This window comes from Callionymus lyra, chromosome 2 (assembly GCF_982586985.1).
Source record: "Callionymus lyra chromosome 2, fCalLyr1.hap1.1, whole genome shotgun sequence".
In the NCBI taxonomy this organism is placed as follows: domain Eukaryota; kingdom Metazoa; phylum Chordata; class Actinopteri; order Syngnathiformes; family Callionymidae; genus Callionymus; species Callionymus lyra.
The window spans coordinates 23,394,785-23,421,037 of NC_141819.1; the positions used below are offsets into that span (position 1 = coordinate 23,394,785).

Below are 26,253 nucleotides of genomic sequence, written 5' to 3' on the forward strand. Positions count from 1 at the left end.
TTCTTTATTCCTTCAGAGAGATCAGTCAGAGAGTTTAATCTGAATCATGATGATTGATCTCTGGTGATCAAAACATGTGGCCGGTCCACCAAATAAATAAGGAGGTTTTCAAAATTCAATCATATATTTATTTAGAATGGATCATGCAACTTAGCATTTTTCTGGTGTTTGAGAATTTAAAATATATATTTTTTAAGTATGTCTTTAAAACAATTGTGCAAAATTGAGTTTAAATTAATAACTACAATAAAAACGTGAGTTGAATAAAAATATATCATATATTATAGGTATGTATTTTGGGTTAAAAGCATGTAATTGTCATAACATTAACAAATTCTGTATTATAATAAAATAATAACAACAAAAACAATTCTACCACGTCTTATGATAATTATCATAATAAATTAAATATTAGTTCATTATATTACAATTGCAATCAACACTAATACTTGACCTCCAATAAAATAAAAAAAATAAAAAAAATGTTTATTATACCAAAATATACACAATTGAACGAAGAGATAGAGAAACATTATATAAATATTAACATCAAGGATAAATATTGGAACTATGACAACTTAGAAAGTTATGAACTACAATTTGTTAAATAAATAAACAAATGCTTGTGTAATAAAAGAAAATAGGAAAATTATAAATACATTAAAAGTAATCCAGGAAATCTTGTCTTGTCGTTACTCTTGTCTTTTCTCTCACCTCTAGCCACATGTTTTCTCCGACGATACATCTACTGTAAAACTGGCAAATATTACCTACAATGACAATTAGTTTGAAACAGCTAGAAAGTTACAAGTCATTTTTTAATCTATCCTGAATAAATGTCCAGGTTTTAAAAATATTCAATTTACCGAAATAGCGAGTTTGTGTCTTCAGTCATGGTCTCTGCCTCCACCCACTGTTCAAACACTTGCAGTGTCAGGAATCTAGAAATGTTGAAAGTATTTTCCCAGCCTGTATCGAAGAGATTATTCCATTCAAATGTATTTTGTGACCTGTGCTCAGGTACAATGGTCATGATGAAACATTAGCGGCTTCATTTAAACGCTCTCTGAGGTTGGGGGAAGAAAAGCAATGAATAAAAGGGTTGTAAGTAAGTAAGTAAGTAAAAGTCATCTGTAAAGCACCTTTCTAGACCAGGGTCACAAAGCGCTTTAACAATCAAAAACAATACACAGTTAAAATATATACTTTCTCAGAGAATCAAGTTAAAAGCCTGAACAAATAAAAGTGTCTTAAGATGTTTCTTGAAGGAGTCAGTAGATCATCAAACACAGAGGGAGAGGAAGATCGTTCCAAAGATTAGGAGCAACAGTCTGGAAGGATTTCTCTCCTCTCGTCTGGAACCATCAGTAGATTCTGATCCACAGACCTCAGAGCCAGAGCTGGGGTGTAAGGCAGGATCAGATCAGTGATGTAAGGAGGAGTCTGACCATGAATAGATCTGAAAGTAAGAACCAGAATTTTAAAGTTGATCCTGAAAGAAATTGGCAGCCAGTGAAGAGTTTTAAGGATCGGAGAAATGTGAGTTCTTCTACTAGAGCGGGTCAGAATTCTCGCTGCAGAGTTTTGTATCAACTGCAGCCGAGACATCTCCTTCTTGTTAAGACGTGAAAATAAACTGTAACAATAGTCTAAACGAGATGGATGGATCGTATGGATCGTGTTGTGACAACATTTTCCTAAGTTTAGAGATTTTTCTCAGTTGAAGGAAACAGTTTCTGGTCAGTTTTCTGCAGTGTTGAACTAGAGACATGTCTTTTTCAAACACAACACCCAGGTTTCTCAGGCTCAGTTTGACAGACTGACCTAAGTCACCCAAGTATTGACTCAACCCTGGAATTTTATCATCAGTCGCAGTCTGTGTGCTTTTTGGTTTTTCTCTATTCCTTCTGTGCTACTGGAAAACAGAAATTTCCCTGAGAATGTCATCTCAAAGTGATCAATAAAGTGCAGTCCAAGTCTAAGTCTAAGTCTAAGTAACCAGATTTTTAGTTTTGTCCACATTTAGCCTATAAAGTGTTTTCACTCAGCCATTGTTTGAGTTCTAGACAAAGAGAGATGTATAAGTCTTAAAGTTTAGATCTTTGGATTAAACCACTGATTATCAACAGATCTACAGAGGTATGTAGGCTATTGGGACTTTTGGTCATTATTGTGTCACCTTCTGGGGAACATTTGAAGACTAAAGTTAAATTAAAGGACTCACAGGATGCTGGCTTGTTTGCTCAGGCCAGTGTTGTTCCACCTTCGTCTCAGCAAGAGTTTGACAGAAAATATATTCTTTTAATGGATAATGTTGGTTGTCGTTGTGCTTTCTTAAAAGTGAAACTCATGCCCACACCTTTGCACCCTCATGATATAATATGTCGGCGGGCTAAATACAAGGAAGTGACGTGATAGTTACAGCCCTGGACTTGAACCTTCACGATTCACTCTGTGTCAAGATTCATTCGTATCACAGTCGTATCACACTTTTCAATGGATGGAAGAACTTGTTAAACTCCTTCAGTTCTGGACTTGCATCAGTTTGTAAGTACTTGTATGAGTGAGCGACAGAGGCAGTTCATTGGTGCATCCTTGAGTTCTACTGCGACTTTTGAGATATGCTTCACATGTTTTTTAGGTTTCATTCAAGCATTGTTACATTTTGTTATAAGCAAACGCGTTTAGAATAGTTAGGGGGATGTTAATTTAAGAAAATTGAAAATGTGCTCAAGTGAGAAATGAAACTCGTAACTTCTGGTTTCTACACTTCAAAAACAGGAAGTCACTGAAACGTCTCACTCTTTATTGAAGACTGTGGGAAACAAGGGTAGACGAGGGCAGTTTCAGGAAGTTGGACAGAAGATGACGAAGGCTGATGGACTTTGATCATACAGTCCAGGAGGGAGACAAGTTGAAGAAGATGGAAGGAACAGGTCTGGCAGAAAAAAATGAGAACTTTGAAGGTAATTTGATTTTTTTCATCAGTAACACTATCAGAAAAACAAAAATGTGCCTTTTTATTTTCGATCTGATGTAATATTGCGATAATAATTTAGGAAAAACAACATTTGGATTGATATGCAAGACCTACATCAATTGCAATGAACCCACACTGGACTACAAATGTTAAAGCATAAATATTAGGATTTTTTATCAGAGCAAAGAAATGTATAAGTGCAAGCGAACTACTTTAATTCTAATGTTTCAGAAGAAGGACACATTAAAACGAGCGAGGGGCAAACGTATATTTAGACTATTTTCAAAGTGAATTACATTTTTTATATTTATTGTTTAAAATTCCAATTCTGATTCCAATTATTCAAAAATACGTCTACATTTAATAGAAGAAAGATCTTCCTCTCCCTCTGTGTTTGATGATCTACTGACTCCCCCAAGAAACATCTTAAGACACTTTTATTTGTGCTTTTCCCCAATTTTCTGGGTCTCCTGTGTTTTTCTTATGTGTCTAGATCTTTTAAAGTATATATTTTAACTGCATCAACTCCCATCAAAGGCAAGATTGGCAGCTTCAGTCCCAGCTACACTGCTCAGACTGGCGGGTTGGTGTTGGCTCCATCCATTACCAGCAGTCATATCGGGGTCATGAACATCAACATCACATCAAGAGAAGGTACAAACCAAGCGTTTAATTCTGTAAATTCAGCTGATTTTTGTTTGATCTTACAGTAAATCCTGATCCTGGGAAACCAAACAACCCAGATGACGCGGCGGCTCAACAACATCGAAGTGAGTCGGCAGTGTTAGCGTAAAAAAAAAAGAAAAAAAGACCCAAACTCAATCTGTATTTCTCCAGTTGAGCAGAAGTTGAAAGCCGCATTCGTAAAAAGATTCAGCAATTTGAACGAAAGCCTGAGCTCCATCAAAACCCCCCTGAACAAGATCTACACCGAGCTCTTCATCACCGAAGGGAGGAGCTGTGCTGTCAACAGTGAACATGAGATCAGACAAATCGAGGCGACGTCGAGGCGGGCACACCTGGCACCTGAGAAATCAGTTTGCTGCAATGATCTGTTCGCAGGCTGCCAGGCTCGGACTGTGGTCACGAGGGGAGTCGCAGGAATCGGAAAAACTATCCTGGTTCAGAAGTTTACTCTGGACTGGGCGAAGGACGGAGCAAACTCCCACCTGAAGTTCATCTTCCATCTGTGTTTTCGGGAGCTCAATCTGATCAAGAAGGAATGTAGTCTAGAGGAGCTGATTTCCGACTTGTTTCCCGAAACCACGGACTCTGGAATCTCAAGGAATATCGATAAGTACAAGGTGCTGTTCATTCTGGACGGTCTGGATGAGAGTCGCCTAAAACTGAACTTCCAAAGCGGTGAGATTGTCACGGATGTGTCGAAGGTGACCACGGTAGCCCTGATCCTCGTCAACCTCATCCGGAGGAAGATGCTCCCCGAGGCCAACTTGTGGATCACCACCCGGCCTGCGGCGTTCAGCCTCCTCCCGTTGGAGAGCATGGATCTGGTGACGGAGGTGAGGGGCTTCAACGACGAGCAGAAGGAAGAATATTTCCATCGTAAGATTGAAGACCAAAAGTTGGCACAGAAGGTTGTCGCTCACGTGAAGTCCTGCAGGAGTCTCCACATCATGTGCCACATACCCATCTTCTGTTGGATGGCTGCAAGTGTTCTCCAGAATAAATCAACCCTGGAAGGCGGGAAAGACGCACCCAAGACCCTCACTCAGATGTACATTCACTTCCTGTCCATATACGTTGAAGGCATGAAGAAGAGGCTGTCTCTGAGGAGAGCATCGAACTCAGAGGACATGAAGGAAAATCTCATCAGTCTGGGTAAACTGGCTTTCGGGGGGCTAAAGGAGGGCCAACTGATCTTCTACGAAGACGACCTGAGACGGAGTGGAATCCATGGATCGCGAGCGTCCATCCTCTCAGGCCTCTACACTGAAATATTCAACGAGGAGATGGTGCCGCTTGGCGGGAAGACGTTCTGCTTCGTGCATCTGAGCATACAGGAGTTCTTCGCAGCTCTATACGTTTTCCTCATGTTCCACAACGAGAACAACAATGTGTTGGTGAAGAAGTCCTCGGCTTCAAGGCGCCTCTTGTCCAGGGACTCCTCAGAAGAAATCCTTTACAAGGCAGCCGTGGAAAAGGCTTTGCAGCACGAGGACGGCCGGTTTGACCTCTTCCTTCGCTTCCTTCTGGGGTTTTCTCTGGAGGAAAACCAAGCTTTGCTCAAGCATCTGATGAGCAGTAAAAGAAGCAAATCTAAAACAAGATCGCAGGTTATCAAGCACATCAAGGAGAAGATCCAGTCCAGTCCCTCCCTAGACCGAAGCCTGAACCTCTTCTATTGTCTCAATGAGATGAACGACCAGTCCCTGGTGGAGGAGATCCAGACCTTCATGAAGGCGGGCAGCGTGAGCAGTACCTCTCTGTCGTCTTCTCAGTGGGCCGGGCTGGTGTTTGTGCTGCTGACCTCGGCGGAGGAGCTGAGTGTGTTTGAGCTGAAGAAATACAGCAGGTCTGAGGAAGGTCTCGTGAGTCTGCTGCCGGTGCTCAGAACAGCCAAGGTGGCAAAGTAAGTGTTAAACTCAACTTTTCAAGTCAGAAAAGAACATTATAAGAAATTCTTTTTTCTTTCTGTGCGACAACAACAGCGGTAGCAAATGTCCCACAAACCCGTCCCCGATAGTAAGAACACAAATACAAATTGAAGTTAAAGTCATCAGTGAAAATAACAATAAAACATCTTCTATGAGGAAAGATGTCCAAGCATTCAACGATGTAGAAAGGAGGCAGAAAATACAAGTTCTGCCACGAAAGATCTCTCAAAAATCTGTTGGCGTGATGATCAGTGAATGGATGAGATGGAGTGATCGATGTCTTTCACAGGCTGGATGGATGTCACCTGACGGCCAAATGTTGCGAGCCTCTCGCCAACATCATGGACGCCTCCAGGCTCCAAGAGCTGGACCTGAGTCACAACACACTGACCGATGAAGGCCTCACACAACTGTCCAGAGCGATGAAGAGCATCAAGCTGCAGACCCTGAGGTTGATGGAGAGACGACAGCTGAGATAACGTTCATGACACTCACGTCTCTGTGTCTCTGCGTCCAGGCTGGAGAGCTGCAGTCTCACAGGGATCAGCACTGAACATGTGGCGGAACTTCTCAGCGCAGATTCGGGACGACTCGAGGTTTTGGACTTGAGAGACAACGACTTTGGGGACGAGGGGGTCAGAAGAGTCTCAGTAGGGCTGGCGAGTCCTCACTGTAAACTTAAAGTGCTCAAGTGAGTGCAGCACTTTGTTAGAGGGGCCCCTTTATGTACTGTTGTGAGGGGCCGTCAGGATTAAATGTCAAAATACAAAATAAAAAACGCTAAGTGAAGCTCGTGAGGACAAAAAGTGTAAGGAGCGATAATGGAAATTCAAATGCATTCAATATAGATGAAATAAAAACATGTACTTCATCGCTCATCAGCTCCGTTCAGCAGTTGTGAGGCCTAGAATCTGATATATATTTGGTTTATAAATAAAATGTTATTCTTTGCAATGCCATTTCAGCCAGTCACATGATTAAAAGAAACTAAATTTAAATTTTATCCTACATTATTTAATTTCTCATTTGTTTCATACAATTTTTAATGTTTTAAAAAGTTTAAATTTATTTTGAGTGAAAAGAACTAGTCAAAGTTACAAAAAAGAAAAATTAAGGTTAATGAAGAAGTGAAAAAATTCTTTAAATGTACGTGATATTAAGAGTTGAACTATTTACAGTATTTTCTTGGTTTATTTCAACCTCATATTGTCAGTCAACAGTTTATCTATGATTAACACAGTTAATATACAATGTTCTACTGTTATCAACTACTTGTATAGAGATCAAAGGTGCAGAGAGGAGGAATGTATCTTTTATTTAATCTTCCTTTTTTCTCACCCAAAAAGCAATTGTTTTTCGACGTCCATGAAGTTTTTACATTTTTTGTGGTTAAAAAAGGATCCATTTCTTTAATTTATCTAGTGATCAAACTGTATTTGATTAAATCTTTCTAGTAAAATGTAGAAAAATGTTCAGTTACGTGTCAAAAACATTTCTAAATCATTATTTATATATGATGTTTTGTAATTTTAACTTGCATCATTTACTTTTCAATATGAATAGTACGTCACAATTTCTCAAGTGTTTTCGCATATGTTCGCGTACATAGAGAAATGATGTCACAGGAGAAATGACTTTTACCAGGTGCCTTATGTTGTCACCATCTAACGAAACTATGTCTCCTCAAGCTTGTCCCTGTGCCGGGTGACGGAGGTAGGATGCACTTACCTGGGATCTGCTCTCAACTCTAGCCTCCAAGAACTGGACATGAGCTACAACCATCCTGGAGACTCGGGAGTGAAGCTGCTGTCAACGCTGTGCGCCGACCCGGCGCGTTCTCTGGAGAAACTCAGGTGCTTCCATTTAGAGATGAAGAGAATGGAACCATATTTACTTACTCAAGGTCCTCCACATCTAGAAAGGTTTTCTCCAGATGGAGACCCGCCAATAAGAAGTGTTTTAAGTCAATAAAGTTGGTTCAGGTTTTCTAAACCTTCTCTTATTTCCTTCAGTTTGGATGAACGTGGAGAATGGAGGATTCTTCCTGGTCCACAGAGATGTGAGTTTCCCCACCGTTTGTGTTGACCTCGAAGACAGAACCTGCTCTCAACCAATCCTTTTCATTTCAGATGCAACTCTGCTGTCCCTGGACCCAGATACAGCCCAGTACGACATCTCTCTGGCTGAAGGGAACCGGAGAGCTAGCCGGGGCAATGCGCAGCCACATCCGAGCCGGCCAGAGAGGTTCGACTTCTACAGGCAGGTGTTGTGCAGGGAGGGTCTGGCCGGACGCTTCTACTGGGAGACCAAGTGGTGCGGACGGGTGCTCATCGCGGTGGCCTACAAGCGGATGAGCAGGAAAGGAGAAGGTCCCGGTTCTTGGTTGGGCCGGAACGACTGTTCGTGGGGTCTGTTCTGCCGGGAAGGAAGCTTCAGAACCTTCAACAACGGCATCACCAGAGATCTGAGCATCAAGCCCGAGACTGACAGAGTTGGGGTCTTCCTGGACTGGCACGCAGGGACGCTGTCCTTCTATATGCTCGACACTGACTCCATGACTCGCCTAGCCAAGTTTCGTACGACCTTCACAGAGCCGGTCCACCCTGGGTTCTGGCTGGCCTGGGTCAACTCCACTGTTCAACTCTGCTGAGCTCCTGCTCTCCTGTACGACCCAAACATGTGACTCACAGTTAGATCCTCGAGACGCCGTTTCTCAGATTTAAATAATTTTTTCATGCGTTATATGTACAATTTTAGTCGATACTTTTATTTAATTTGTTATAATTTTTGTATTTTTAAAATATGTTGTCAACTGCAATGTTATAAAGAAGCACTAGTTTGTTTCCAAAAAAGTGCCGTCAATCATGACACAAAAACAAAATAAATCACACTAACATTACTTTACTTGAATTTACTAATCACCATAATGTACTTTAGATCAGTCTTTTTTTTTCTCCATGGGACCGGTATTATGTCGACATTTTACTCAGAGGCTGACGATACAAACAGTAAAAATTCATTTTTAACTTGACTTACACAAGCGCCTTGATGTGTCAAGAGCCACAAGCTTATTTTACTTTGGAGAAAATACAGTATTAATCAATAATACCAATTGTTTTGTCTTTCCGTTCGGCCCGGCTCCACTGGAGGCGTTGTGGTAATACAGGGGTTATATTGAGTCTATTCTCCGTGCTCCGCTCATATTATCCACTGGATGTCTGTTTGTTTTCGATTAGCAGGACAGTTGAACACACGTTGATAACGTCGAGCCACACTCTTGTACAGTGATGTGCACGTGGTTCCACGTCTATACTTCTGCTGGAGATCTAGATCTACTTTAATAACGTTTCCATGACTGTATTAAAATGGCCGCCAAATGATCCCTGGTAGACTTCAAGTCTCGCTAATTGGACAATAATTACAATACGATCGTCTTCAGAACTTTATTCTGAAAATAAACTGTTAACTATCTTTGTTCTTTCTCTCAGTTCGAGATGCATTGGACTGTGTTTTCGACCAGACAAGTGGTCGATAAGATAAGTGCTGGTGGGGAGACACAGCCAGTGGACTTCGATTATAATAGTTTCATTTCATGTGATGATTATTAGTTTTGATAAAAGGTTGGTATCTTGACACAACAGCTTTTAAGAGACTTGGACATGGAAGGTAACTTTAGACAATCATTTTATTAGCAGTCCCAAGAGGCCATCAGAAAACAAAAGAAAAAAAAAAAGGGAAACGAAGATTACAGTGAAGACGGCGGGCTGGTCAATCTGTCATGATGGAACACGGGGAATCAATCTCGCACACACCAAACAAACACAATGATTAAAAAGAACACAAAATGATAAATTAATTGATCGTGTGTGTGTGTGTGTCTGTTCTAGGACACCTTCACACATGATTACACACACACACAGGATTATTCATTTCATTGTCTGGTATAATTTAGTCGTCCGTCATAGTTTGGGTTTTATAAAAAGATTTATCTATCGGAGGCTCGTTCGACTCCGGGGTCAGCCTCGAGTGCTCTTGAAAGACCGTGGAGCCGCCATCAGCCGTCTTTACTCTAGTCTGTTGCATACATATATGTTCATGTGTGTATTTACATCACCTCCTCCTGTCAGGTGCTCCATTACGCCACCTGCAGGCTGATCTTGGCCCACAGCGAGGACAGATTTACTTCAATAGTTTTAAAAAATATTATCGATAAAGCGCTTCTTATTTCACAATAGTGAAAGGATGCCCGGGAGGGTCAGAGGGGTCGTACAGTTCTGGGTGGACTCTGCGGGTCTAGCTGAGAAGCTGGCGGATCTCCTTGTGCATGTGACACAAGAAGTCCACGTAAGATGCCCCCCCGCTGACGCTCTGGTCCTCCACCAGGAAGTGTTTGAACATCAGCTCGGATCCGTCTTCCTGTTTCACCACCATCAGCTTTTGGGGGGGGGGGGGGGGGGGAGAGGTCAAAGGTCAACAATGTGGACGATTCGACCGGACAGAGGAGACTCACCTTCATGAATCGTGATCGCTGTCCTCGGAAAGACTCCACCATCTTTCGCAGCCTTTCAGAAAATGGGTTTTCCAGTATCGGCAGGCTCGTCTGAGAGAGTCGGAGCGAACGGAGGTGAGTGAGACGGACAGACGCCGTATTGGCAAGAATGTGAAGAAACGATACAATATAGTGTTCATGTAGGAATGAATAATACTTGACTCTGGTGTTGCAGGATTTACAGACCACATGACTCGGAGTCGTAACTGCTTTCATTCATTTTGAAACCAAATTATGTCTAAACATCAGAAGTTGCTTGAGTCGACTGTATCCTCTCATTCTCAGTCATCAGAAAGATTTTGCTTGATTTCATTGTTCCCTTTAGCATTAGCACAAGTTGAAGCTAGCATTTAATTTCTCAACTAAAATGAATGCCACATCATTTTGAATTATGAAAAATCTTTGCATGTTAATAGGAAAATGTTAATATATATTTTATTTAACACACCTGTTATTAATAATTATAAATTAATAATTAATAATAAAAACAATTAAGGATGATTTGAAATCCAAATATATATATATATATTTTTTAAATAATACAGTGATTCATTGCTGATGAATATCAATAGCTTCCTGAATAAAATACTGCAATATTTAAGTTTATTGATATTGCCTCAGGCTCCTGGAGGGAAGAGTGTTATGGGTGTACATGTGGAGGGGCTGCTGCACTCACCATGCCGGGGTCGATCTGGCCAAAGCCGGACACTCCAAAGATGTTGAGCAGCAACTCTTGTTGAGCGCTGGCTCCCACCCACAGGAACAGGTGCAGACCGGTCTCCAGCAGGTAAACTCCGCCCTTGGACAGCCTCTCTTCGGACGCTCGCACGGCCAACGGCAGCGAGTCGCCCTCCACCTTCATCTGCCATGACAGGAGAACATCATCGTGTTACGATGAGCTGCTGCTGCTCGTCAGGAGGCGGCGGGAGTCTCACCACGGGCAGCAGACGAGGGTAGAAGAAGAGCTGTGTCTCCGACACGTCCATGCAGCTGACCAGCTGTCTCAGGTACGCCCGGTCGTCCAGGGAAACGTGGGCTCCGGGCAGCAGCAGGTCACTCTTCAGCACACAGTTCAGGTAGACCGGCAGCAGCTTCATACACTCGGGGAGAATCAGCTGGAAAGAAAATAAAACTCCGGACGATCATTTCCAAAATGTGGCATCATGTGCAGAAACTTGCGACACAGATGGTCCATCCATCCATCTCTCCATCCAAACTTCTCATAACAAACCCAAAACAAAAGGTCTCATCTGCATGGATGGAATACACACCTGGCCAGTAGAAGAAGGACTGGAACAGTTCTTGCGGTAGCAGGCCAGTATCTGAGCACACTGGTTTATTAAAGTCTCCCTCACTGTCTTGGTGGGATACTCCAGCACGCCATGGAACGCTGCAACATAAAACATGATGCCGTCATGTTACCTTCCTGGGACGCGCGGCAGTGACGTCGCTCTCACCAAATTTAGAGAAGAAGTTGATGATGGTGTCGGTCTCGCAGTTGCGATAAAGGTCGGCGAGCTGAGAGCAGCAGTTGACCGCCATGTTGTGCACGCGGAGACGCCGCTGACCGCTGCAGCTGGTGTACAGAACAGCACACTGCGGGGAGGAAGGACACGTGCTGACTGGACATTTATCGTGACCGTTTTATCATCAAGATACTTTGTTTGGATCAGTTTCATCTTTATCATGTTAGCGTCCTTGTTCAAGAGTTGCAGTTTATTTATTAAATATGTGTTCAACTCAAGACCAGGAGCTACATTCGGACATCCAAGTCCATTTTATGTGGCTGCACAGTGATCTCAAAATCAAAGTAAATTATTGTACATGTTGATATAATGACTGTAATTGAGTTTAAAAGCGCTGCTTTAAAATATTGATGCGTTACGACGTCAAACACGTTTAACATTTCTCACGGTGTGCTCACCTGCATGAGGGCTCCAGTCTCCTCGCTGAGCTTGTCGTCGTGCTTGAACTCCACGGTGACGGCCTTGTCACAGTCCAGGCCTGCCAGCTCCACATCCGTGGTGTTGCTCATGTAGAAGGAGCCAAAGAACTTGACTGCTCTGATACCTGAGGAGAAAGGAAGAGAGTGTGACCTCCTCTGTGACCCTCTGCGAGGTGAAATAAAGACTCACCTGTGCTTGTTCGTACTCGCATCACTGCATCAAACCCGACGGGTTTCTGGACGTCTCGCCTCAAGTCATTCAGAAATCTCTCCTGGTCCGACTGAGCCTGCAAGAAAAAATGTTGTTGAATACCTTTGTGTGCGTTCATGGACACACTCGCTTGTGTGACATCTCACCTGGAAGTAGGTGTATTTGTAGATGGATCCACCAGTGTGAACCGGGACGACGCCTAATGTGGCTACATCCACATACTGGTTTGGGAAAAGGAAAAGATCCACGCAGCAGCCCTGAGCCACACACTCTGTGGCCAGAGTTTTATAAAAGTTCACTTGTGGCTGAAATAGAGTCTGTAAATGAGAGGAAAGAACTGTTGGCGACCTTTGAACCCTTGTGATGCAGATAACAGGATTTACATGGAAGATAATCAAGCGTTCTGGACAGTTTCGAAGACATCAGGTAATAACTGTGAATTATAAATGTAAGCAGAAAACCTGACAGACACTTCATAATTGGCAGTTGTAAGTAAGTAAGTAAGTAATTCTTATTTATATAGCGCTTTTCCAGACCAGGGTCACGAAGCGCTTAATCAAAACAATATTCAATAAAGTATATACTTAAAAGATCAAGATAAAACTGAAAACACAACAGGAGTTCCAGAAAATCAAGGAAAAGCCTGAACAAATAGAAACGTCTTAAGATGTTTCTTAAATGAGTCAGTAGATCATCAAACACAGAGAGAGAGGAAGATCGTTCCAAAGCTTAGGAGCAACAGCCTGAGTTGTGTGTCCCATCTTAATGTTTTAATTAGTGTTTAATTGTACGTATAATTGTCTTCATTTTATTTTTGTTAATTGTCATTATTATCGCTTTGATTACTTTTTTCTTAAATTATTTTTATTATGTGTATTCTACGTTTTAATATAATGTGCATGTCAGTTACATCTCTTCTGAGAACTGCTGTTAGAGCTCAATCTTCCTCAATGTGCAAAGCATAAAGGAATATCTTATCTTAGGTTTCACCCAGACTTGTGCTCACCTTCTCTTTATCAGTGCCAACCAGCTTCTTGTCTTCTCTGTTCTTCAGTTTGCCTGGAGCCTCAGCGATCGGAAGAGACGTGTGAAACATAAACAGCTTCCCTGCACAATCTGCTGCCTGAGAAGGAAGAAGGAAGAGTATAAATGCACATCTTAATATACGCACAGAACACTAAAACGTTACCTTTAGTGCCTCCAGTCCTGCCTGGATGACAGGTCCAAAGACCGTTTCTGTCTCCCTCGTGTCCGCAAACATCTTGGGAATCTGGTCCAGCAAACTACAAAGGATGGACCGTGTGAGTCTCTGAACGGTTCACATCACATCTTCTTGTCTGCTCACCTCTCGATCACTAGCCGGCTCTCGTTCACGTTCACCAGGAATCCGTCCAAAAGCGGAACAAACATATCTGATACATCAGACACCACCAACATCTGAGGCTGGGCCAGGCTGGCCTTGACGTTGTAGAAGTGCAACACCTTGTTGTAGGTGACAAAGCCCACCCGGACCACAGAGTCTGCTTCTGGGTTTTCCCTAGAAAGGAACAAGTGGGTTTTTTAAATTATTTTTCCACATTAGAATATAATTCTAATGCTTCCATGCAGATGACTGAAAACATTGTTCCTGCAAAGTTTTGTAATAAAGCTTTGTTAAAATAATAGCTAGAGTTTTACTGTCAGTCAAAAGCATAAAACAGAAACTAGAAAAATATGAAAACGTAGGTCAAAATCGTAGATAGTGTTGATTTGATTCAGAAAAATATTCAAGATCTGCTTAAATAATAAACAGCTTCAGAGTCAGAGGATCAGAGTACACTCAGAGTAGACTGAAATAAGATACCACGTGTTAAACTAGGAAACATTTTCTTTAAGTGGTTGGCTGTGTCCAAATTAATGACCATATTAAATATTATACATCAATACAAATTACAAAGGTACATTATTGTGCTGCTTTATCAAACCACTTCTTACCTGGGCAGGAAGTCAAGGAGGCTCTTGAGTTCTTCACAGACCATGTTGACCATTCCACTCTTAACAGCGTTGTAGGATACATCGATGAGAAATATGAAGGCAGGTGGTTCAGGAAGTTTGTTGTTCTGTTTCAAACAGAAATGTGTGACATATGAGGAAAAAAAGATGAATGGCCACTAAATTTGGAATTGACTTTTAAAAACCATTGCTTTGATGAAATATTCTACTTAAAACATGTTAAAAGTTAATCAATATTGACTATACAAACACTTCAACCATGTTTTTTATAGCGTATGATGAAGACCTGAATAAAATGGAAAATATATTATAAGCAAGAACATTTTTAATGATAAAGAATTGTATAATCAATCGGAATATTTAAGGAAACACAGAGATCTTTGGTAAACTTCTGACTAATGTTGATGTTTGGGTTACTTACTTTACAATAGTCAAGAGTAGCCAGGAACTCATAGCTGCCCAGCGAAAGTTCTGGTCTGTCGTAACAGTCAACTCTCTTCCCAGTGTGGTCCAGATGCTGGAAATAATGCGCAGGAACTGGAAATAGATCAGCGGACACACCGTTTTAATGACATACACTCAATTATAAAAAGATTAAAAGTATATTTACAAACCTTCTGTGACACAACTACAGAAGCCACACTGGAAGCGGCGCCCCCCCTCTATGAACTGCATGTATGGACACATGTAGGCTTTGCAACGATTGCAACGGATCGGGCCCGATTCCCCATGATCCACCAGGTATGGGGGAGTCTGGATCAAAAATTTAAATTACTTTCAACAACACAAATAAAAGAACCAGTGAGCGAGGCAGAAGTAATTCCATGGCAATGTTTTGATAATCCAGAACGACGTGGATGTATCAAGGTCACAGCGTCACCTTAGTAATCAGAAAAACCGGTTCTCTAATGACTACAACGGTGTCCTCTCGCTTAAGAATAAGAGCATAAGAATGCTCCTCTGAAAACCAATCTCAATCAAATCAGGCTGAGAGAGAAAATCTCAGGCTGACTTTGAAATTCTACATAAGCAGAAATTGAAATTGCACAGAAGAGAATAATCCTCTTCTGTATAAATTGCAAAAAAAAAAGGATTATCTTTAGGTTATCCATTTCAAACAAGGTGAAGATTTGCTCAAAAAAGTGCTGATATCAGGTCTTGGCACATTGTATGTCAGAGAAATCTGACTCACTACCTATTCAATCTGTAGCAAAAGGCTTAATTGTCGTATCAGTATGGGGGATTGCCCTTTTCGATTATCCAGGTTTAAAGTGCAAAAACTGCATCTCAGCGTTATTGTGCAATTGAACAAATCCAATAATTTTCACATCATTTTCAGAAGCAACATCAACAAACTAAAAATTGTCTTTTGTCAAAAACCTTACGTTGTACGTGTCCATTATTCATTATTAATAAACATTGAATTCAAAAGTAATAAAATATACATTTAGGAAACAGTTTTATTATTTAAACCCATTTGGGGTAAATCAATCGACATTTTTAAAAATGGCAATGAACATTTAAAAAAAATAATTCAGCCACAACTTTGAGTATGTATGTACATTCTGCACGAGTGCATGGTCTCTTAATGAAATCATATTTTAACTAATATTATTGTGTACAACCATCAAGTAGAACGGAGAATTTTAACAATTCACCTCATCCAGTGGCAGAGTTGCAAGCGGCTTGATAACGGCAGCCAGCGGCACCTGAGACTGCTTGGCCATGTCCGCGGTGCAAGGCATGTTGTAGGCTGTGCAGCGGACGAACCGAGGACTGGCGTTTCCTAAATGTAAGGTCACAAAAAAAGAACAGTTGGATGATGTTGGAGACATTTGGAGCAATAATGTTTTAATTTGCATTAACTAAACTCAAACGTGTTAATTTTATTAAATACTATTTACCCTCAAATCTAGTTCGATTTTTACCATCCATATATTAGGTTGAATTTTTAAAGTCTAGTGACCAAAAGGAAAACCTACCTTGGTCTCTAACATGGAAGTCAGTGGTGACAAGAGGTGGCACCTGACCTCTCACTCCAGTGGTGAAAGGCTCTGTGACTTTGACCTTGTCATCTTCAATTACTTGGATCTAAATAATAAAATCACAAAAAACAAGTCACATATATTCAGCACAAACTCACAAATCCACCGCCTAAGGTTTTGATGAAGGAACATTTTAAACCCATGCAGAAAAGAATGCAGCACAACCAAATTGAGTGTAGACTTAAAGTGCAGGTGAAGTGATTTATTTTATCCTACATTTTTGGTCAACCCATCTGGTGTCAGGTGTTCATGGAAATGTACATTAACAAATTATTGTTATTTTTAAACAGGTGACGTAAAAAGGTGTCTCATTAACTTCCTTAGAAAATACAAGGAAGAATGAAGAGAAACAAGGGTGGATGTGACAGATTTTTCACTTCGTATGAGATAAGGAAGATAAAACAAAACCTGGGTCATGAGAGTCGGCTAAAATCTACTGTGTATTCTTCTTATTAAGGACATCTAAACAGTGATGTTTCTGGTCCATTTCTTTTGTTGGAATGATCCTCAGCCACATACCTGGGAGGCATTTTGTTAAATTGCTTTAAAAAATGATTACAGAAAAAATAAGGAACGACTCATGATGAACAGCTTGTTTGAATAGAAATGATCCCGTTAATTAATTTCAGATACATGTCTATCTTGTTCTAAGCCCAAGAGGTGGCGATTTAAACTGGTAAAAGTCAACGTTTTATAAATTACTGTAAACAATTGAGGACGATTTAAACATAACTTCCAAAATATTTTGATTAAAAGTTGTATTTACCACTTCATCCGCACCTAAAATCTACCAAAAAAGACTCAGAAAGAAACCTTTACCCAGCTAGTCGAAAGTAAGATGGGAAAAGCTCATGCTGATGGTTCAAAAGATTTTCTACATAATGACACAAACCAATGCAACTAGTGAGTATTGTTTGCTTGAGGAATCATGACGGATTAACATGCAGTCAAGAGAAAATGGTAAATATAAATTCTGGAATGGAATATGTCCATAAGAGTTGACAGTAGAACTACCAACCTCAGTGCTTAACAGTGAATAGTACAAAATAAATGTCTGATAGATATCGATGAGAAGGTATCAAAGGGAAATTTTCAGCTCAAGCCGGTTCTTAGATTCTAAACGTCAATGATACGCGTTTAGCCTTTTTTCCCATTAATACTGACTTTAGAGTGTGGTGGATCTGATTTGGAAGATTCTCATCCTAACCTTTAAACTCTACTTTTTGATAAAGCCTACAGTGAGGACTGACTCAGACTTTTCCTGGACCAGTTCTTAGTCATGCTGCTGTAGGTGACGGGGTCCTTTACAGACCGACCTCTCTGTGACCCTTTCCCCTGCTTCATGTCGAATCACCTGTGCAGTTCCAAATCTCCCTCTATTCTACAATATCTTACTAGTGCCAGCTGTCTGGACTACACTCTTCTCTCCATACCCCCTCTCCTTCTTTCCTCCTCTCCTTCTCTCTCCATCCACGTCTCTCCTTTAGCTCCCAACTGGTCACAGTTTACACAGAGTCTTGTTATGCCCCGAGGTTTCTTTCTGTAAAAGGGATTTCCTCACCAAATGCTTGCCGATATTAAATAGAGTGTAAACTGTAAAGCGTCCTGAGATAACTTTAATGAATTATCACTTTAAATAAGTGTAATTGAATTAAGATAGTAAAGTATGCGAATATTTAATTTACTTAAGTTGATTAGGCTACTACACGAGCACTAAAACTTGAAAAATGATGTTACTCTATGCTTAAATTATCAGGAGTTAAGCACTTCCACAACAGGGTTAAGCAGGTCAGTTCACAAGGCCAAAAATAAAAGACATGAAAAGCAGGCGTGAGAGGCAATGAAGAAAAGAAGGAAAAGACAGTCACACAGGAAACTTACTGGACTGGGGATAGCATCTGGATCTATTCTATGTCTTGATTTCTGCACAGCCGGCATGTCAGATGCTTGCTTTACATTGACACGTGTCAGAGGACGGGACAACGTGGATAAAAAGAGAATGCAAGATAAAGAGTGTGAGAAGAGAAGACTAGGCCAAGCTGCAGCAGGAACATTCGTCATTCAAGAGAAGCTGATCAGTGCCAATTAGTTTAGTTCAGCGCAGGAAAGACAGTATAGATACTGTCCAACATAGATCAGGGGAGAACATTATTGTTTAGTGCACTTGCAGTGACTTCTTAGTCTTCCAGTTGTAGCCATAGATAGTGGCATTTTTGCTTTCAGCAATAGTTAATCTAAACAAAGATACATTTAAAAGACTTTGTTACCAATGTTTAATAGAACTCTTTTTGACATATAGTCCAGTAAAAATATAAGTAGGTATAGTCCTTAATACATTCAATACCACACAGTACCTTATTAATGTACTACACAGTTAAAGATTTGTTGCTCTACGTGGTCAAAACATTCCAAACAAATTGAAGAAAACATCACTGTAAGAATCAAAAAAAAAAAAAAGATCAGTTAATCCTTTATTTGAATTGTGCTTTCACATAAAACTTTATAACGCAAGTAAAAAGTGCTGAAATTTGACATACAGATAAAGAACTAACCGACGATGATTTTAATGTAATGAACTACTTTCCTTGATATGTGTGACTTTATTCAATTAAGATAGGGGGAGTAAAATAAGACACAACAATGTTAAAACAAACAAATGCATATGTTGAAGATTAAAATAAGGGGATTGCAAAAAAAGGGGAATATTGAAAATGGGAATAGGAATGATTATAAATAACATGATTTTGAGTCGAAAAACATGAACAAAAAAAAATGGATCATGAGCGATTTAAAAGAGGATGAAGACAAAAGTCAGGAAGGTTTAGTAGGAAAAACCGAGGAGTGAGTAAACAGTAGATAAAATAGAAGAAAATCAAAAAGAGAGAAAGACTAGGGGGTGAGCTCACAAAACTAAAAGAAAAAAAGTATTTAAAAAAATCTATCTGCACCCTAAAGGTACTTTTGGTTGAAACCCTTTTAAAAATAATTCACCAACATAGCTGATGTGATGATTTAAAGACCTGAAATAGCCTCATTCTAGGTCCAATTCAATAAATACCAACCATGTAGGGCTATTATTCTTCTGCACATGTGAAAAAGATATTTAAAAGGTAAACCCAATCTGAAAGCACACATCTTAAGTTGTGTGTCATTGTATTTAAAAACACCAATAACACTGAAAAATGTTAAAACGAATATGTTGAATCAAATATGAAAACTTTGTATTTGACCATATTGTGGTGGAGATGCCAATCAATCCTTTTGCTGCAAAGACATGGTTCAAAAACATGTTTGTGTACTAACCGGGCTTGGAATTGCGTTTGGGTCAAGTCTCTTCTGAGTAGGTGGAGCAGGAGCTGGTGCAGGAGGTCCATAATTGGGCTGTCCAGGATATGGACCTGCATAGCCTGGCTGAGGACCCCTCACCTGACCAAAGGCGCCTGACAAGAGGAAATGTAATGTAGAAATGAAGGAAGAATTCCATCATTTTTTAAAAGACCAGCTTACCATTTTGCTGAGGGGGGAGCCCGCCTGGCATGCCGGGCTGGCTTGGGGTTTGTTGTTGGGGCCCAGGAGGACCCATAGGAGGCATATGGCCGGCCTGAGCCATTGATGTAGGAGGCATTTGACCTCTAGCAGGTGGGGGACCTGAGTGGTACGGTGATGGTTGTGACATGCTCTGCTGGGGGGGACTTGCACCAGGGTACACCCCAGGGGGACCCGAGGATGGAGGAGGACCAGGAAGAGGATAAGACCCAGGCTGGGAGGTGGGGTGAGGGGCTCTGGGTGGGAAAGAGCTCTGTGCCGTTGAGGGTGGGCCAGAGTTGAAGGCAGGCTGGCTAGCAGGTGACAGTGCAGAGGAAAAGGGTGGCTGGACAGGAGGGAGGGTCTGCTGAGGTTGTGACACAGCAGGGGGGCCAGCTTGACTGGGAGGAGGCACTGGGCCAGGGTAGTTAGAGGGTGAAAAACCTTGCTGGGAGGACGGAGGCATGGGTGCTTGGGAGGTGAACGGCTGCTGAGAGGTGTATGGTGGTTGAGATTGAGGGGGACCCCCGTAATATTGCTGAGTGGGCATGGGGCCACTGGCCGACGGTGGTTGAGATGCAGCAGAGGAAGGCAGAGGCTGGGACTGAGTGAAAGAAGCGGAAGGAGGACTTGAGAAAGCAGGGCCGGGAGGTTGAGCACTAGGAGGTGCTGAGAAGAAACAGGGAGGTGAGATTTTAAATCAATAAACGTTTATCTTGCAGGTATTTACCATAGCCTGGTGCAGCAGAAGCCGGGGGCCCCGGCGTAATCTGCATGCCAGTCATCTGGTTGGTGACCTGTTGCATTGTGGGAGGTTGCCCATATTGTTGAGGGAAGTTAGGCCGTTGACCAGACAAGTTACCAGCACCAGGGTTGTATGGCTGAGACATGGCAGGCCTGGAGCACACAAATAAAACTCATATTATTTGAGAACATGACTTTAGTCAACAGGGTAGAGATGTTCAACTCAAGAGACAGGGTGAGTGTTATATTTATAAAATGCCCAGCTTAGACTACTTGTTATTTTCTTTAAAAAAATGAAGAGAGAAAATTACCTGTCTTGAAAATGGCCAATTAAAAGTTTCTTCCATAAACAGATGTACACACACCGTATACAGCAGTTTGTTTTTATTCAGACATCACTTTGTTGTCAATATTAATTTCCATAATTACCTTGGTGGAGCCTGAGTCATAGTTGGAGGTCCATTCTGTGCATCTGCTGAACTGTGACTGTACTGATTATACATTTGTGGGGCTGAAACTGGTGGAGGGGCTGAAGAGGGGGGACCCCTTGCAGGACCTAAAATGAAGATATCAACATTATAATTAAACAATACAAGCAAATATGAATACTGGGAACAGAGGTTTTAGATTAATAATAATAATAATAATAATAATAATATTATAATTATATAGATTATGAGGCAGATACAGATAAAAACATTTGATTCCTGGTTTCAGCAAATTAATTTACATGACAGTTACTGTGAAAATTCAGGTATATTTCACAAACTATTTCTTCTGATAGTTTTTTTTAAATTATTTAAAAGTAAAACATCCAAGATCTGCTCACAGTAAAGATGTACAATCCAGGTGTTGTTGGTTTTTTTTTTTTTAAACTTTGTTACATGAAGAATGAGTCAGTGAGTAACAATAAGAGAGTATTTGGTGACTGCAGAATGTAGGAAAAGTGAAATGAGGAAAAAGAGGTTACCCAAGTCAAGAGGGGAGGAAAGGTCAGAGGCTGCCACAGCCTTAGAGGGAAAGCTTGTGAAAGGAGGATAACCTGAAATACAAGAGAGAGGAGGCAAATACAGAGAGATGTAGGGAGATATTTAGATGAAGAAATGTGAGGTCAAAACAGTGTGGCCATTTTGAGGGACAAAGACACACAAAGTATAGAATAGATTTATTATGTTTGTTTCCAGTTTGATCAGCAAATAAAGCCTTACCTTGTGGTGGGGCGCCAGGCTGGTAGCCTACAGCTGGGCCATTGTAGGGCATGTAGGGAGCCGGGTACCCACCATCGAGTGGCGCATAAGTGGGCTGGCCATATCCAGGTTGTGGCTGGCCATAAGGAGAGGCCATCGGAGTGTGTTGGTTAACATTCATCTTCAATTCATTCCTAAAGTTGGATAACAAAATTATAAAATAGTTTTTAAGAATACTTTGCAGAACACAGGTCCATCTTTTTATATGATCAATTACCAAAACACCATGAATTCATATTACATTACATAGTCATATTACATATTTGCCCAAGGCTTATAGCTTAGAATCTGCATTAACTACCCAACTCTATGCCTTTTTAAAGTACCTCATTATCTCTTGATAAACCTTTGCAACAATGTTTTTTCTACAATCATAAACCAGGTTAAGCCACAGACAACCATGTCAGCATGTGAGTGTTCTTCTTATCAGTGAAAAGTGCAGGGAGAGGTTATAAAAACAAAACAAAAACAACATCAGGAGCATAATGAAGAACGAACCAGAGTAAAAGTCCAGATATTATAAACTGATTTTAAGATCACTCAATTGATGAGTAAAAGCTTTTACTTGCAACAATAGTAGATAATGATCTTGAATTATATTAATATATACATTTTCAAGTACAGTTATAAATAGTTACATTTATTATTCATGATAAGTTTTCATTTCAAGATTTCATACAGTATAACCCCAGTAATGGTTAGAAAACAAGCCATGGCAAAATTATGATCAGCATCCAGTCTATGAGCATTTAAAAGTTGGCAGAAAATGACTATTCTTCATGGCTGTCTGCAGTTAATAATGACATGTATTCAACTGTGTCATTTCCTGGTTTGCTGACAACACCTTTTCATACATTGGTATCAGTGGGTGTGTCGGGTTAAACGTCAAAGAGTTAACTTGGAATTTGAGATTTTTCTTGTAACCATACCCATTCCATTTTCCCCTCATGTTTTATACAGGACACTAGGGCTGTAGCAATACACTTGACCATACGATTTGTATGAGATATTCAGCTCATGAACACAATATATTAAGGTCACTAGACAACTTTATATGATACATTTTTGATTCACATGCATGATTTTGTAACAATTTCAGGGAACACTAAATTTTAGTGAGATCTTGCGATTGTTCTACTTTAGTTTAGTTAAATTAATAGAATTGAAAGCCATAATAAGTCCAAACATCTGCTGTAAAAAGCCGTTGAAAACACCTTCAACAATTGCCAACATTACCAAATGTTGTTGTTGGCTTTAAACAAATGTAGTATTAAAAAAAAAAAGATGAGTAAACTATATTCAAAAAATATATATTGTATGTTATATATTTGGTTCGGACTCAAAGTCAAAAGATTTCAACTTGCATTGCCAAGCATTTAGACTCAATTATGTAGAGCTTTACCAATTTTGATAAATACATAATAATGCATAGTGTTGTCTTTTATATACAGAATTTTGGAACTTTCTGAAGCACCTTTTTCATAAACCTTGATTTGAAAGGGCATATTGTGGACTTTCTTTATGTTTGCATACTGTCTTTTGCTGTCAACGTTTACACGTCACAGAAAAAAAAAAAAAAAAAAAAAAGCTCTGCAAGTTTAATTAAGAGTGAATGACCTGAAAATGAATAACATAGAATTGTGACCGATTAGAAGTGCAAAGATGCAGGTGTGCGTTTCCTTAAGTATTTCACAAACATTTTAAACTAACTTAATTGTGACAATAGCAGGATGCTAACCAAACAGCAGCTGTACCTTACTTAAACAGAAGGCAAATTTTCAAGGGTGGAAGTTTGTGTTTGTCGTGGAATGTCAACACTCAATAAAGACAAAGCCATTGATTCCGACTAAAAGGTTATCTGCGAGGTAACACTAGAATGGCTATTATAACCATGGATGTAAATGTAATTTGAGAATGATGATTTTTATTTATGTTTAACAAGTGTCATTGCAACCTTTTACAAAATGTAGCTTGTTAATTATGCTTCTGTTTAAGATCTGCAGAGAGGAGGGTTCCTACAGTCCATGGAGAATAAGGGTTTAGGTCAGGGAGGCACACATCTTTCCAAAAGTGGATGGTCAAAGATTCAAGGATCATTTAGTAAATGGAAGCCCATGGTTCAGGGCATGTCCCAGGTCCCACAAGACCATGGAGGGGATCCAGGACACCCCGAGATAAAGCGGAAGAGACGAAGTAGGATCCAATGCCAGATCTTTAACGGTGCCCCCCTTGCAATAAAGAAATGTAAGTTGGGGTTTAAAACATATTCCATGGTAACAGTACTGTTTAAGATAGGAAAGCAAAATGACTCTCTCACAGACACTGTCAGTAAAAGACATTAGAAAATATCCATCAAACTTACGAAAAAAAAGATAGTTAGGAATACCTTAAAAGATGGATAATTTAATCAGCCTCTTAAACGTTTCTGATTTCTTGTCAGTGAGATGTGCTTGTCAAGTTAGTTTATGAAAACTGACCCAAATAAACAAGCAACACAATAGTTGTGTTGTTGGACCACAATGTTGATACTTGCCTGAACATAAACATCTTGGAGGTTGTGATTTTAATAATGTAATCCAAGCTCAAGAGCATTTGCGTTTTATGATTATATATATATATATAAATATATATGACAGTATGTTGAGGATCAATTGACAGACAGGCGAGTGGGGCCTCTAAATAATTCATGAGAGCAGGTACTACACTGAGAAATACAATCGCTAGAACGAGTCTGCTGTTTACTAAATCGGGCCCTAATAAACTACATCAGCCGTTCAAGAGGTAAACACGTCTATTGTGTAGGTGAAGCATTGTCATGATCTACGGATTCCACAAGTACACAACCAATAACACAGTTGCCGCATTAGCACATTGACACACGTTAGCAACACCTTTCAAAACACTCCGATAAGTTGACGCTTTAATGCCAGTCCAAGAGTACCAAACAGTGTAAAAGAGGATTTAGACAAACGTCGACGAATTTGAAGATTTACACTGCGAAATTCAATGCGAGCCGGTTAGCATTTTTTAACAGCAATAGCATTCGATCAGCTGTGAGCAGACGGCCGAAGCTAACAAGTGTATGCTAGCAAGCTATCGGCTAATGACAGGAAGCTACCGTTAGCATTAGCACCGGAGATAATGCCCAGTAAAAGCGCACATAATGGCCGAACATTTATTAACACCCCTTCGAAACCCACCTCGGATGCTTAGTGAGTGATGCGGCTGTCTTCCGCACGGGACTGAGTCTTGGACCCGATAGCCGGTAAAGTGTGAAGCCGTCCCGGGGTGTTACTCACTAATCCTGGTTCCAGAGGCGGACATCCAGCGGAACTACTGTGGGACTGTGCCACGTCCACATCCGGACACACGCTGACGACTTCCTTCGAGATCTGCGCCTTTGCTGCTCATCGTTTCTCATCCATAGCTTACGGTTTTCCTACTTGACTATAATATAAATATATATATATTTAATATACATTATAATATATTAATATATTAGAAACAACAGAAATGTCTATCTTATCAGATTCTTACTCTATTTCTTTTTTTGAAACCATTCAATAATAATTCAATCATATTTAAAATAAATTAACTGGTTTGACAACTTGATTTTTATTGAAAGGTGTAACTTTTTTCAAATATTCCCAGACAACACATCCTTTATTGAGGCTCAGGAAGAGGAGGTGAACCTAGGTCATGTTGGAGAAGATAAAAAATAACTTACTTACAGTCTCTCACATTAAAACGCTTTCAAATACCTGTCAAACTACACATGACCCGCTCAAGTAGAAGAACTCACATTTCTCCGATCCTTAAAACTCTTCACTGGCTTCCAGTTTCTTTCAGGATCAACTTTAAAATTCTGGTTCTTACTTTCAGATCTATTCATGGTCAGGCTCCTCCTTACATCAGTGATCTGATCCAGTCTTACACCCCAGCTCGGGCTCTGAGGTCTGTGGATCAGAATCTACTTATGGTTCCTGAACACGGTTCAGGACCAGAGGAGAGAAATCTTTTCAGGCTGTTGCTCCTAAGCTTTGGAACGATCTTCCTCTCCCTCTGTGTTTGATGATCTACTGACTCCTTTAAGAAACATCTTAAGACGTTTCTATTTGTTCAGGCCTTTCCTTGATTTTCTGGAACTCCTGTTGTGTTATCAGTTTTATCTTGACCTTTAAAGTATATACTTTATGGAATATTGTTTTGATTGTTTAAGCGCTTTGTGACCCTGGTCTGGAAAAGCGCTATACAAATAAAAATTACTTACTTACTTACTTACATAATCAAATGGAGAGTCAAGCTAATCTGGGGGGCTATTGGACAAACCGGTGCTGGTTATTTTGGGAGGTTATCAGAAGCATCCCCCTCCTGAGCCCAACTCTCAAGAGTGACATGGC

At 40.4% G+C, this 26,253-nt stretch overlaps 2 protein-coding genes across 5 annotated transcripts; one reads left to right on the forward strand and one right to left on the reverse strand.

The window, feature by feature from the left end:
* The first annotated feature begins 2,462 nt into the window (after window positions 1-2,462).
* On the forward strand, window positions 2,463-8,975 carry LOC148086039 (NACHT, LRR and PYD domains-containing protein 3-like). Its single transcript, XM_087784193.1, has 10 exons — window positions 2,463-2,547; window positions 2,782-2,966; window positions 3,518-3,634; window positions 3,691-3,750; window positions 3,818-5,570; window positions 5,885-6,046; window positions 6,113-6,286; window positions 7,284-7,448; window positions 7,608-7,654; window positions 7,725-8,975. The coding sequence occupies exons 2-10, from the start codon at window positions 2,879-2,881 to the stop codon at window positions 8,243-8,245; spliced, it is 3,087 nt and encodes a 1,028-aa protein (XP_087640319.1). The 5' UTR covers window positions 2,463-2,547; window positions 2,782-2,878; the 3' UTR covers window positions 8,246-8,975.
* A 287-nt stretch (window positions 8,976-9,262) lies between these two features.
* On the reverse strand, window positions 9,263-25,209 carry sec24c (SEC24 homolog C, COPII coat complex component). 4 transcript variants are annotated; one of them, XM_087784194.1, is made up of 25 exons: window positions 25,054-25,209; window positions 21,815-21,987; window positions 21,577-21,648; window positions 21,036-21,162; window positions 20,593-20,759; window positions 19,845-20,531; window positions 19,641-19,777; window positions 18,219-18,287; window positions 16,275-16,383; window positions 15,951-16,078; window positions 14,907-15,045; window positions 14,714-14,829; window positions 14,275-14,399; window positions 13,646-13,837; window positions 13,490-13,583; window positions 13,307-13,423; window positions 12,447-12,617; window positions 12,280-12,376; window positions 12,069-12,214; window positions 11,602-11,740; window positions 11,416-11,534; window positions 11,080-11,259; window positions 10,821-11,006; window positions 10,106-10,195; window positions 9,263-10,029 (listed from the first exon to the last, which is right to left on the reverse strand). In XM_087784194.1, exons 2-25 carry the CDS (start codon window positions 21,972-21,974, stop codon window positions 9,889-9,891), a joined length of 3,708 nt encoding a protein of 1,235 aa, XP_087640320.1. In that variant the 5' UTR covers window positions 21,975-21,987; window positions 25,054-25,209; the 3' UTR covers window positions 9,263-9,888. The 4 variants fall into 4 exon arrangements, with proteins under 4 accessions (XP_087640320.1, XP_087640323.1, XP_087640321.1 ...); XM_087784197.1 differs by lacking the exon at window positions 21,577-21,648; XM_087784195.1 differs by lacking the exon at window positions 18,219-18,287.
* Between the last annotated feature and the right edge of the window lie 1,044 nt (window positions 25,210-26,253).

Bases quoted from the DNA above. Each gene is read 5' to 3' on its own strand.
- sec24c (XM_087784194.1), bottom strand. From the start codon at position 21,974: ATGAATGTTAACCAACACACTCCGATGGCCTCTCCTTATGGCCAGCCA. The intron at 20,760-21,035 runs GTAATTATGGAA...TGTGTGCTCCAG, and splicing joins ATGACTCAGGCTCCACCAAG to GCCTGCCATGTCTCAGCCAT. The intron at 15,046-15,950 runs GTGAATTGTTAA...TTTTTGATCCAG, and splicing joins CAACTCTGCCACTGGATGAG to ACTCCCCCATACCTGGTGGA.
- LOC148086039 (XM_087784193.1), top strand. From the start codon at position 2,879: ATGGACTTTGATCATACAGTCCAGGAGGGAGACAAGTTGAAGAAGATG. The intron at 3,635-3,690 runs GTACAAACCAAG...TTGATCTTACAG, and splicing joins CAACATCACATCAAGAGAAG to TAAATCCTGATCCTGGGAAA. The intron at 3,751-3,817 runs GTGAGTCGGCAG...GTATTTCTCCAG, and splicing joins GGCGGCTCAACAACATCGAA to TTGAGCAGAAGTTGAAAGCC.